Source organism: Coloeus monedula, assembly GCF_965178545.1.
Source record: "Coloeus monedula genome assembly, chromosome: 3".
Classification (NCBI taxonomy): Eukaryota; Metazoa; Chordata; class Aves; order Passeriformes; family Corvidae; genus Coloeus; species Coloeus monedula.
The window spans coordinates 77,953,132-77,966,775 of record NC_138783.1 but is presented as its reverse complement, the minus strand read 5'-3'; the positions used below and the strand labels follow the sequence as shown (position 1 = coordinate 77,966,775).

The following is a 13,644-nucleotide window of genomic DNA, read 5'->3' as shown; positions in this document are numbered from 1 at the left end:
ACCCAGGCCCCGCCCCTGCGACAACGTGTCCCGTTGCCGGGTCCGGCTGTAAAGTAGAGAGACTCAGAGTCGTAAAAGAGATGGCTGTCTGTCGCTGCTAAATGCGGAGGAGAAGCCTTGGCCTTTTTCACACTCCGCGCCCGCCCCGCTGTCGGTGACCTCCGGGACGGTGGCAGCTCTGCTCTTGGGGCCGCGCGAGGAGGGAGGAAGGCAATTCTTCAACGAGCGTCTTGCAGGCGCTGCGACTCTGGCCCTGAAACCCAGGGGCCCGTGCCGCGCACGCGCAGCCGTGGGGGAAAGGGAGTGAGGGGCCGGTGCCGTAAAGCGCGGACGATGTCGGGGCGGGCGGGCCCCGTGGCGCCGCCGGGGTTCGAGAAGCGGGTCCTGGTGACGGGCGGCGCCGGCTTCATGTGAGTGAGCCTCTCGGGGCCGCAGCGGGCCGCCGGCGTCCTGTCGGGGGGCGCGGGTGAGACGTGGCGAGCGGGGGTCCCGCGGTGCCGCCTCCCTTGTGCCTGTCCCGGGCCGGTTCCTCGGCGCCGCTGGCTCGGGCCGCGCTCACTCAGGGGCTGCTGGTGACTCTCCTTTGTCGTGGTTTCTGAGGCGGCAAGTGCTGGAGCAAGCTGGGATGCTGCCCCGGCGGTCCTTCGCCTGCAGCCGGCGAGAAGGTGCCCGGTGAAGGCGGTGAAGTCGGTGCTCGGCTTCAGCCTGGATGGGGCTGCCCAGAGAAGGGCAGCGGAGCTGGTGAAGGGCCTGGAGTACAAACATGCGGAACGACTGGGGGTGCTGCGGTTGTTTTGCCTGGAGGCTCAGGCAAAACAACCTTCTCCCTCTCTACAACTCCCTGATAGAGGGGTGTCGCCAGGTGGGGTTCAGTCTCTTCTCCCAGGCAGCAAATGACAGGACGAGAGAACGCAGGCTTGAGCTGCGCCGGCGGAGGTTTAGAGGAGGAATTTATTTACAGAAAGGATGATTAGGTATTGGAACGGGCTGCCCAGGGAGGTGCAGGAGTCACTGTCCCTACAGGTGTTCAGGAAATAACTTAGTGCCATTGTCTAGTTAACAAGGTTGTGTTTGGTCGTAAGTTGGATTCGATGACTGCAGATCTTTTCCAGCCTAATGGGTTATTTGGGTTGGGGGTGACAGGGCTTCGAGCCAGCTGCTTTTTCCCATATCAAGCCCCCAGTGCTGTGGGCTCAGTTTGAGTTAGAGAAAGGTCTGGTCCACCTTAAGCTTGAGCCCGTCGGTGTGCTTGAAGTCGGAAGCTGTGAGAGGGTCAAATTTCTATGTGTGAATAACCCCTGCTAACCTGAACTCTGAGCGAGCTGCACGTACACAAGGCTGTGCCGAAGAGGCAATGCCACCTGGTTGTCTGGTTGTCACTTCTTACACCTAGCAGCAGTGTCAAAGACTTGAGTGATGGGAGTCACTGCTGTGGGTTAGGAGTGTTGACTGGTTCTTCCTGATACCTGATACGTAAACTTTAGAGTGCAAAAGTGTTTTAGAATGGCAATTGAATACAGCATATAACAGGATTTTTTAATGTGACTGTGCGCAGTGCTGGTTTCTTTCATTACAGCATGAGCTTTTATTCTGATTTTTAATTTCTTAACAATATGCACTTATATATTAGAATAATGTACTTATATATATCCTAGAATAATGTATAGAATATATATTAGTATAATGTTGACATATGTTAAAATATATATTTGAATTCGTGTTTCACCTGTCTTGAATATATCCCCTTCTTTCCCCAAAGACTTTTGATATTGCTGACTTATTTGTAATTTGTCATCTCTTTATTACCTTAAAGCCCAGTATATAGTTGTAAAATATGTTTTTCTTCTATCCTGCAGAGCTTCACATGTAGTCGTCTCTCTTGTGAAAAACTATCCAAACTATCTGATTATAAATCTAGATAAGGTAATAGCTTGTTTTCTTTCTTGACATGGAAAACTGTTTTAAATTATTTATAATGCAGTCTATAATGTGTTGACATTTATGTGGCTTATTGTTAGTTATTAATTTTTGTTTGATTTTCCATTTGTTCCTGTGAAAAAAAAAAGTCAACTGGTGTTCAGAAAAAAAAAAGAAGCTTTTCAAGCTGTAAATGTCCATTTAAGAATTTCTGAAGTTGGGTCATCTTTTGGAGATTTGTGTTTTTAAACCTTTGCATCTGCTTGAAAAGCTATAGGAAATGCTATTTTCTATTGAAAAAGTAGGTTTTCTTTTGAAATAAGTTTTTGCTTCATTCTCAGACTTTCCAGTGCTTAGGTTGGATTTGAGTTAGCCTTTTTGCTTCCATAAAGCCCACGTATTGATGTTGTGTGGTATTTCTCTTTAGCTCGACTACTGTGCAAGCTTGAAGAATCTTGAAACTGTCTCTGGGAAGGAAAACTACAAGTTTATCCAGGTGATAAAGCCTTCTCTTCCACAAAACGTGACTTATTACAGATTTTTGGTGTACTGCTTCCACAGTACTACTGGAAAAAATAATCCCTGATGTGCAACCCTTATGATTAGAACTGTAACATTGGTTCTGACCTTAGGAGACAGCAAGAAGGATATATACACTCTAGTGGTACTGTAGAAAGGAAGTCTGTTTTGGAAAGTAGAACAGTAAGTGTAGAAAGTTTGACTCAGGGGCTGTATGAAAGATACATTTTAATCACAATTTCTGTTGCTGTTCAGTGTAGATGTACTAAGCTTGAATTTCAGTTAAAAAAATTCAATAAGTAGCCATTTAGTTCAAAATAATGCCTATTTAAAAAAAAATATATCAAATTAAAAAAATAAATCACCGGAATAAACAGCAAACAGCAAAACTCTTGCAATATATAACCTAATTGCCCCTAGTGGGAATGCGCTTCTCCTTTTGCAGTGCCACTAGATGTCCCTGTCTGCTTGCCAGACTGGGAACTCTAACTCTCTCTGGGAAGTTGGCATTTCAGCCTCAGTGTTGGAGCTCCATGCCATACTTTTGTTGTGTGTATTTTTGGGAACGTTGCTGTTTCTAATCTTAATAGTAATAAAAATTCTGAAATAAGTTTCGTTGAGGATTTTTAAAAAAAAAAAATTGGGTGAAGTTTTATGCATGGTCTTATTTTAGACATGGCGTTGATAAATGGCCCGGAACTCATTTGGTAGTGCTGTTTGTATCCTGTGTTCCGTTTGTAATGGTTTCTTGTATAAATGGAAGCTGACTATGTTCTATCAAAAAATAATTTGCTGGTTTTTTTCTCTTTAGGGAGATATTTGTGAACCTGATTTTATAAAGCAGCTCTTCGAAACTGAGAAAATAGATATAGTCCTTCATTTTGCAGCCCAAACACATGTAGGTGAGCATTGCTGCATGCTTTGGTGTTGTTTTTCATGGTTATACGTACTTGAAATATATGTCAGTACACTTTTCTTTTCCCATCATATAAACCAAGGATCCAATTTGTCTCTACAAATCACATGACTGAATGTCTGGTGGCCTTTTTGACTTAAAGGGTTTCACTGCCTTGATTTAAAAAGTGCTTCATCTAACTGCTGTCTTGTTTTCATTGCACATAAATGGTAATGTACCTTTTTGTCAGCATTACATTTTAAAATTCCATGTAGACTCACATGTAGCTGACAGTGTACTGAGGGAGGCATAAAAACAGTGGAGAGGGTCTTTGTACATAATCTGAATATTTACTTAACTGGCTCCAATGTCACATGAAAAAAACAGTGTGAAAGCTGAAGGATTAGGCATGCACATTTTCTCCATTTCAGATGGCTGCTTTTCAGTATCACTGTTAATACGAACAATCCCCACCATATTCCTTCCATCATGAAAAGAAATCCTCAAAAAATTCTCCAGGAAAATACTTCTCAAAATTGTCAGATTTGATATGCACAAAGTCATTAGGTCAGTAGAACAGTTGTAAGAATCAAAACAGCTGCTCATGAGTTAATAGTCATAGGTCCGTATTACTGCATCTTGCAACTGTCTTTGAATGACACTTTTCTTACTGTGCTTAGCCTTTCCTACTGAGATGGGAAGTAGTTATGCTGCCACTTAAATAAAGTTAGAGAATGCTATTTTAGATTAAAAAGTCCATAGACAACAAGCTTTTGCTCCTGATTTCAGCCTCTTGTTGAGAACAAGGATTTTTGTCTTCAGGTGAGTGTAGAAGGTGCCATCATTTAGTAAGGACATTGCTATCTGACAGATGTGCATTGCAGCCTCCAAGTGGAACCTATAGCCCTGTCTTGCATAAATTTAATCAGAATTGTTTGAATTTTGTAATGCAGATCTTTCATTTTGGCATGCCCTGGAATTCACCTACGTGAACGTTTATGGCACCAATGTGCTGGTTGCTGCTGCACATGAAGCCAATGTGGAGAAGTTTGTCTATGTTAGTACAGATGAAGTATATGGAGGTAGCATTGATGAGGTGAGTGTGAAAATGCATGAGGATTTTTCTGGTTTAGCTGCTTTTAATTGTGAAAACAAAGTTTGGTCTAACTTTCCTTGGCCTCTGTAAATGTTTGGCTTTAAGTAATCATTGTTTGCTTCTAGAAAGCTGAGTATCAAAATTGTCCTGATTTTTTTTTTTTTTTTGTGCATGTTTTATGTTGCATGTTTATTGTCTAAAGCAGTGAGATTTGGATCATTAATGGTGTCACTACTCCACAGAGATAGTATCAAAGGAGTGTATTATACAGGTTTTGTCCTGGAGACATTCATGAGACTTCAGCAATGTGCACAGCTTGACAGGCAGGGAACTGCTCTATATTCTAGCTAAAATGCTAACATTGTAGGTAATGACAATTCAAACAGGAAACAATTCCTGTATTACTGTAATAAATATTCAGGTGTTTCCTCTTGTTGTATGGAGGTCTTTGATTTTTGACAATTTATACATGACCTTAATTCAGGAAATGTAATTTGGCTCAGTTAAAAGCCAAGTTATGCATGTTCATCTTTTCAGAGGCATAAATAACAGTCAAGGAGCCCTTTGCCATAGTCCATGAAAATATTAGTGTATTTCAGAAGAGTTCTATGCACTTTTGTATTATCACAACGTCTTTATCAGTTCCTTCAACACAACTTCAATCTGTGGGCTTTTATGATACCCAAGGATGATGTTTTCTTGAGTGTAGACCTGTGGCTTGGGTGATACCTTCAAGTAAAATTTTTTTGTCTCTGGGCCTTGAAAGAGAACTTTAATCTGTTTTTTCTTCTCTTTTTGAATCACACTAGAAGTTCTTGTAGAGTTTTTTTTTTTTTTCAGGGGAGGAGGGCCAGTTAATTTCAGAGGCAAAGGTCAGACAAGAAGAGTGAATGTTTTAATCACGTTAAGGTGATTGTTACCAATTGCACCCTGTGTAGCATCCCTTCTTCTTTTGGTTTTTTTTTTTCTCTCTTCAAGTAAGAAGTAGATTAAAGTGTCAAGATAGCCTGGAAGAGACCTGTTCTGGAACTGGTCAGAATTGTCGAAGCCTTGCTTTGGAGGTCTTTGGGTTGCAATTCTATATTTTTTACAGAAAAATTTAAGATAAGACCCCTTTCATTTAGGACTGAAAGGTAAATTTGCTAGTGGTGGTCCAATGCCTCTCTGAGGCAATATGAGCCTAAAAATGATTGAGCCTTCCTGTAGCAGCAGTGATTATTTTATAAGATAAAAATCTGAGGACCTGCTACTGTGAGGTAACTCTGCTAGAACTATAAAAATATTACTGCTAGTAACCTGTCTGCCTCCTATGTTGAATAAATAGGCTGTCTTTTAATGTAAGGGGACTTTGTCAGACTGATGTACTTGGATATTTAGGGGTTTTTATTTCTTTTGTAACTTTAAGGCTTATCTGGGCAAATTACATTTGAGTGATGCAAATTTTTATTTTAGGAATTTGATGAATCCTCACCAAAAAATCCAACAAATCCCTATGCCTCCTCTAAAGCAGCTGCAGAGTGTTTTGTTCAGTCTTACTGGGAAAGGTACCAGGTAAGTCCATGGAAGCTTCAAAAACTCCGAAGCCTGTAATTAAATGTCTGTATTATGTATGTAAGAGTATAAAAGAAAAATCAGTGCTGGTCCACACAGTGCCACCTCTTTCCTTGTTAGTCTTGTAGTTTGGATGTGTTAGAGAATCTCCACCAATAAGTGGTGAAGATACACTGGAAGACAATGAGGACAGGTTGGATGTTTTTAATTTTTGTTTTTTAAATCTGAACTGTAACATCTGAGAATGTGTTTTGATAAACTGGTCAAAGAGAACGTTAGGAATTTAAAAACCCATACTAAACTTGAAGGGAGTACAAAAATATTACACAGGAGTAGAACATGCATAATTCAAATTGTATTAAGACTAAGCTTATAGTTAAATTAAAAAAAAAAGAAAAAGCCCTATTAGATTTGTTTAAGGAAACACATTTCATATTTTGAATAGTATACACTTTTGTTCTTGATATACGATGTTTTTGATGAAAAGTTGATAAGAATAGGATGTTAATAACCTGTGAAACATTGGAATAAGTAGGAGTAAGCCAGTCTTCATTCAGCCAGATACACATATGCAATGTCCTGTGGTGCTTCCAGGGCAAGAGAGATTTCAAACATTTGTCACTTGTGGTGCTCCTAACGGGCCGACAAGGCTGGTGGCCCTTGCCTGTTTGACAGAAATACAGATAGCTTAATTGAATAATGTTTGTAAGGGCTTGCAGATTTTTGAGTATGCACTGTGCATGTGTCAGTTTGTTTATTGATCAGCAGGAAGCCTACAGATTTTTACTGATATATGCTTTCCTATGTAATCACATGTATGTTTAATGCTCTCCAGTTCCCAGTTGTCATCACACGGAGCAGTAATGTTTATGGACCACATCAGTATCCAGAAAAAGTAAGTTAACCTGTGCTTTATTCTGAGCTTCAGTGTACCATAATTCAGGGCTGCAGTGAGGTTACTTTTTTTCTCATGTGCATGGGATGACCTTTGAAAAAAATGTTCTTGCAATTAACATGTGATTATGTATTTTGAGCTCACACTAACATGTCTTACTGTGAAAGCATTTTTTGATGGGGGGTAAAACTTCAATTAGAGACTTGTAGTTTAAATGAATTTTACAACAGCAACTTTGTTTTGTAATTTTTCTGTTTTTCAGAGGATATTTCGACAGAGTTCCCCTGCAAATTACATTAACTCACATGTCATTGTCTGTAATTGGGAGTGTTGAATAACTAAGGGAAACATTTCAAAAAGTAAACTGAGAATACAATATGTCTGGTGTAGAAAGGGATGTTCTAAGCTGCACAGAAAATAAGTAAGATGAAGCTATAGCATTCATCTCTAAGGTGAGAAGTAGTGCAAAGTGACTTATCTTTGCACGTGTTCAAACAGACCTTGCAGGGTACCTATTTAAAACAGTTATTAGTGAGGAGTTGCCTTTTTAAGTCAGTACCAGAATCTCCTAGGTTAGTGAATGGAAATGCACTGATGGAATGAAAATGATAATCACATGAGTTTGGAACTGGTGGGAAATGTAGTTACATTTTACAATACTACAGAGGTGTTTTTTAATTTAAATTAATTAATTTAAATTAAATTAAATTAATAAAATAAAAATTTTCACCTTTCTGGGTTTTTTTCTCTAATAAATTTATATTCACCTACATTATTGCAGGTGGATAAGCAGTGGGTTTTAGAATACATTTTTCATTCATCTGTATCTTGATACAGGTTGCATGATTGTTGGGGGTATATTTAGGGGATGTATCACTATTTGCTTGCTTTTGACTTTATAATTTCTCACATACCCAATTTTAGTTACTGCTGAGAACACAACACTAGGCTTGATGAATCTTTAGTTTTACTTAGTATCCTGCTCCTATGTTTAGATAGGAAGTTAAAAAAATTTGAGTAATTTGAGTAGTTTTCTAATGACTTCAGTTTAAGGACTTTAATAGTGGGGCTAACTGGTCTAAAGTATCTGGGGCATTATGAATGCATCTAAGCTTGTAGATGAACATAATATAGTAAATCTTTGTGCAGCAAGCACACTGTCACTTGATGCCTTTTGACACTGAACCGTGCCATAAATCAAATCCCTCCTGATGGGAGAGAATTTTCTAAAAGTCCTTGCAAGGAGTTTCAGTGATAAACCGAGACTTTTCCTGGAGTTTCAATGCTTCCAGATAGTTGTTTATTAAGTCTTATCAGAGGAACAGAGCCACTAGCATGACCCAGGTACAGCATAGAGCACAGGAAGCAGGAGAGAAGTCTAATTATCAAGATTTACATGGCCTTTTAAAGATAATTTAACCAATAGTTACTAAAAACGTATATTATTTTCACTTTTCTACCAATTATTCAGAAACACAGCCAGGAACTGTGGAATTCTCTATCCAATCATCCCAAACTACTTTTACTGCAAAATATGGAGAAGAAGAAGAAGGTTTGGAGAAGAATGACAATCCTCCATTTTGATATTTTTTACTCTCATCTATTTACTACAAAGAGAAGCCCAAAACCTCTAAAATTTTCACCCTGTGTCAGTCTTACATAGTAGTCTATCACCTAAGTCACACCACTGTATTTTCTAGTTTTTGTCTGATCGTTGGTAATTTTTTCCAAGGTTGGAGGTTAAAACAGTGTTGTTCAGGGGGTAAGAACCCATAAAAACAGGAAGAAAAATACTCTCGGCACTCTGGGTTCCGACACCTGTGTATCTGCATTATCTTAAAATTCTCTGTTGATTCTCTTCCAAATTTAACTATTTTAACAACTCTTTGGTTCTAGATTTACTGCAGTTTGCTGGATGTTTAAACCTTGTTCTGAACTGTTGGCAATTATTATCTCTAGTTAGACTCTAATGCACTGCTGTGTGTAAAAGTAATGGAAACTTCTTTTTTTTGTGAAAATGTTACATTTGTAACTGCCAGAAAGATAAGGTTTGCAGTACAATAGAGGCATCTACTCTTACAAAATCTTGCAGCTTCTAGGCTTGATACATTCTTCCCTTAGACTTAATAAAACTTGAAGGTATTTCAAGGATCTTATTAAAATAATGCTACATAACTGTTGAAGTTCCTTATTCTTTGCAGAATAGCAGCTTGTAAAATAGTGGAGTCATGGGGGTTTTTTTGTTCAATTCCTTAGGTTATTCCAAAGTTTATATCTTTGTTGCAACAGAACAGAAAATGGTAGGTAACTTGCATTTTTTTAATAGTATTTTGTGCTATAAAATTCTAATTGCAGTTATAAATATGTGCTAGTTTGTAAAATGATAATTACATAACTAAGTTATTAATCACTTATTTTAATAATAGGATTTCTTTAAAGTAAAGCATTGTTTGCTTGTCCAGCTACTTAAGGTACCTTCAGGTAACCATCTGGCAGCAAAACTGCTTAAAACACAGTCCAGTAAATTGAATGTGTCTATTTGAGGATTAACAAAATTTTTTTGTCTTTTTCTTAAGCTGTATTCATGGTTCTGGACTTCAGAGAAGGAATTTCCTTTATGCGACTGATGTGGTGGAAGCATTCCTTACTGTCCTGAAGGAGGGGAAACCAGGTGAAATTTACAACATTGGAACTAACTTTGAGATGTCCATTGCCCAGCTTGCTAAGGAGCTGATCCATTTAGTGAGTAAACAGTTCTGATACTTTTCTTTACCAGTTTTCATTGCACATATGAATAATTCTATACACCTTTTGTAGCTCTGAAAGAGCTTAGGCTTGTGGTGGGTGCTGGAAGATCCTTGCAGCAGAATGATGTGCTACCCTTTCTGTGGCAGCTGGACTGTGTAAGTTTGCAGTATGGGCTGTCCTGTGTTGGGCTGCTGCGTCAGTTATCCTGACTGGGACATAACTGGCATCATGATTAATTACCATTTTTTTTTCATGCTGACTGCTTTAGTTTTGGTCTGAGAATGTGGCACTGTTAAAATCCAACAGTTTGATTATGGATGTTCTGGTAGTGCTGGGATGAAGGAGACAGATTGGAGTTGTTCTAGATAATTCTGATCATTTCAGTGGTTTGAAGACTCAGTATACAAAAGAGCATTTCTGTTTGTGATTTGTGTTTTTTATTTGGTGGTGGTTTTTTCTTAGCAAACTTAAATCTTGTTTAAAACTCCCTATTTTTAAAAATATGTATTTAGACAGTCCAAGATGTATGGGAGTGATAATTGTTTTTCTTCTTGACAGATAAAGAAGACCAGTTCAGAGTCTGAAATGGAGCACTGGATGGATTATGTTAAAGACAGGTAAGGAATGTGGAGGACATGCAGGATAGTTTTGTCCTGGAGGTTTCTGAGACTATCAAATAGTTTCTTGTGGAAGTGTTTCTGCTCTGAAGGAGGGGGAATGCTTTTGAGGGAGTAAGAGCTGTTTTGCTTCCTTAATTTGTTTGTTTTGCTGGTGGATTTGACATCTATGATCAGGGTTCTGTATAGAAAAACAGGATTTTCCTTTATTATTTGGATCTGTAGGTCAGAATGTGTGTCTTGAAAGGGGAACGTGTAATGGTAATCTGTCTTCAAATTTACTTCATACTTCTCACTACTGAAGTCTGCTCTGGGAAGAGGACAGGTATTACAGAGCAACTAAATCTTTCCTTCACAGTAGTTTGGACAGTTTATTCAGTGTACTTTGTATTCAGCATCACTGAGTGAGATGAATCCCATAATCTCTCGCTTAGCTTTAGTATTTTGGCATTAATGTGACTAATTCAGACTTAGATCTACTTTATAGTAAGACCCACTCTCCACAGGCAGAAATATGTGCCTGTGGAGTGTAGTAAGCTTTAGATTTCTATCTTAAGCTGAAGCTGCTATCTCAAAAGTAGATGTAAAGCTCTAAGGTACCAAAGTTAGGACAGTGGTAAAAAGGGGTAGCTTTTATAGATATGCTTTTGCTGTGTGTTTCTGTCCTTAATTTCAGGCTTGGTTTGGCTCTGTTCTTTTATTGCCATTTCTTTTCTGCAGCAGCAATGAGTCTCTGCTTATACTTTAGATATCACTCTCTCCAGAGTGATTAGAAATGACGTGTCTACTGATAGCAGTTAAGTATTATGGCCTTTAGAATTCTCACTTTCTGTTCACATTTGTGTGGTTATCATGGCAACTGAAGTGTCTTTAAAAATGTGGTAACTTTTGTTTTTAAAAGGAAATGTTCTTCAGAATCCTATCTGAGTGTATCACAGGACTTTGAATGAACTGCCTTTGGCTCACATGATAGGAGTGTTCAGGAGTTCTCAGTGTAATTCAGTTTGAGATGTTTCTTCATGTGTTTTGGGCCCTGTCTGCTAATGTTTAAACATAAATGGGCTTGGGAAAACCAACCACATAGGAATACATGTTTCAGGGAATGTTGAGGTCTTATAAAAGATTGTTAACCTACCTAATTTATGACTATTTAATTCTATAATGAGTGACTTAAAGGTCGTGGGGGTTACTTGCTATGGAAAAATTGAGTTCTGCTTCTGCTCAAGATTAGCATGTTATAGTAAGTGATAAGTACTTGGTTTGTGCCTGCACACGTACCTTGACTATTCAGTATGCCAGTGTCAGTAGTGCAGGAATGCTAGGCTAGGCTACCTATCTGCCAGACTGCAGAAGTGAAAATTTCTTCCATGCTTAAATATAAAATGTGTCTTTCTGTGTTGAATCTCGCAGCTTGGGATTCTACATATTCAGTATTACTAAGGTTGTGTAGCTAGTGAGCCACTGTAATGATGCCACTTTGGAAGCCTGTGTGTTTTAAATCTGAAGTATGTGTAAATTTGTGGGTTTTCAGGATAAAAAATGTAAATGCTAATATTAGAAAACACTGGCTCTGCATTGCAAATGCACTGATTTGCACAATTGCGTTGGCAGTGATTCGAGTTTTGCATTCATTTTTGTGCCAATAAAATACTAATTAATATTTATTCTAGTCAATTTCAAGTAGTTGACTGTACAAACTGAATTGTATTGTTGTAGCTGCACTCAGCTGCCTTGTATTTTTTGAAAGGAATGCAATCCGTTCATGTTGGTGGGAATTTTCAAAATTGAAGCATATCTAATGTTCCTTGGAAGACAATGTGAGGTACTGCATCTCTAATTAATGAAGAAGTATAATCAGATTGTTTTCCGTATGCATTTTATACTTCATCAGGCCTACAAATGACCTGAGATATCCAATGAATTCAGAAAAAATGCACAACTTAGGATGGAGACCTAAAGTGCCTTGGAAAGAAGGAATAATGAAAACAAGTAAGACTGATGACTTTTACACTGATTTAGGAGTGATGGGAGAGGGAAAGGGGGAAATGGGTTATAGATTAGCTACTGAGAAGCTAAAGATTGAATGTAACACTTGAATTTTACATAAAATTGGCTGCTTTCTAAGTAGTGAATTTACATGACTAAAAAACAGGAATAATCACTTTTTAATAATAGAGTAAGTCTTGCATAAAGAATTTATAAAGTTCAAACTAGATTTTTCTAATATTGTAGGTTAAAATTTTTTATAAAGAAACTTGGCATGCTGTTAGTCTTACGATGTCTGTGGAATATTTGGATTTCCCTGTTAACTCTGGTCAACTTGACTTATCAACATTGTCTCCATATTAGTTGAATGGTACAGAGAAAATTTTCACAACTGGAAAAACGCAGAGAAGGCTTTGGAGCCCTTTCCTGTGACAGAGCCATTTGCCCAGCTCAGTGGTCCATAGTGTGGCACAGAACCCGAAAGAGTTTTTTCTACCTCGTATGATCTTTTCTTCAAAACCTGCAATCAAGTGGCCACACTGGACTCTCTATTCAAGATATGTGAACCATGATGAGTAAAGAACCACAGTACAGCACGACTTTGGAATGGTTTCAGCACTTTATAAATTGAACCTCTTAATTTCAGTTTTTGGTGCAATACTCTATTCTCAGTAGGTATTGATATTAAAAAACTGTATGGAATGAAGAATATTTATAATGTTATAACTTAGCGTAACTGAAGTAAAATCTGCCTTGTTAAGAATAGTTGACTGTGATTGCAGCTTTTGGGACTGGGAATTAAATTTGGTTTTGTTCTGGAATTATTCATTTGTATTAGTTTGTTGTTACGGTGTAATATATATATAGAATTTTTTGTCACTTCAAAGAGTTGGGTTTTATTTTTAATCAAGGGGAGAAATTATATATTTTTTGGAGACTATAAATTGGTTGACAAAAGCTGGATACAGTACCTGTATGATTCTGTCCATTTCTCTGCTGCTGGTGCACTAGTAACTTTTGTAGATGACTGATTAAACTTATCTACTCTATCATTTTAAATGCCTCTTTTTAAAGGGAACAAGGGGGGAAAGATGTCAAGAAGTAGCAGGTGTTCCGGCTGAGATTTCCAGAAGCATTTCCATAAACTTTGTCTGCTTTTTACTATATTACTGTCTATTACATGTTAATTCCCTTTCCTTAGCTGTAATTGTAACAAACTTGAAATACTGGAACACAGTTAACATTCCAATGGTCTTATTTCCTGAAATATGAAGGCTGCTTAAGGAGAAAAAGTTTTTAAACACTTCTTTTTCTATGTATTGTGGGTTGGCAGATCTTAATCAGTGCAGCGTTTCACCAATTTTTTTTCTGTAATAAACATTTTAAAGATAAAACAGTATTTGAGTTTTAATATAAAATT

The 13,644-nt window shown here is 38.1% G+C and overlaps 1 protein-coding gene across 1 annotated transcript; it reads left to right on the top strand.

Annotated features, from left to right (window-relative positions):
* Positions 1 to 101: 101 nt before the first annotated feature.
* On the top strand, positions 102 to 13,273 carry TGDS (TDP-glucose 4,6-dehydratase; the record flags this gene model as incomplete). The annotated part of the gene is given in 14 exon segments (XM_082279458.1): positions 102 to 144; positions 147 to 304; positions 307 to 410; positions 1,857 to 1,923; positions 2,345 to 2,413; positions 3,248 to 3,338; positions 4,285 to 4,427; positions 5,880 to 5,978; positions 6,814 to 6,873; positions 9,130 to 9,173; positions 9,450 to 9,615; positions 10,180 to 10,238; positions 12,130 to 12,227; positions 12,588 to 13,273. Coding segments are annotated over 14 exon segments (1,302 nt in total). The 3' UTR covers positions 12,689 to 13,273.
* Between the last annotated feature and the right edge of the window lie 371 nt (positions 13,274 to 13,644).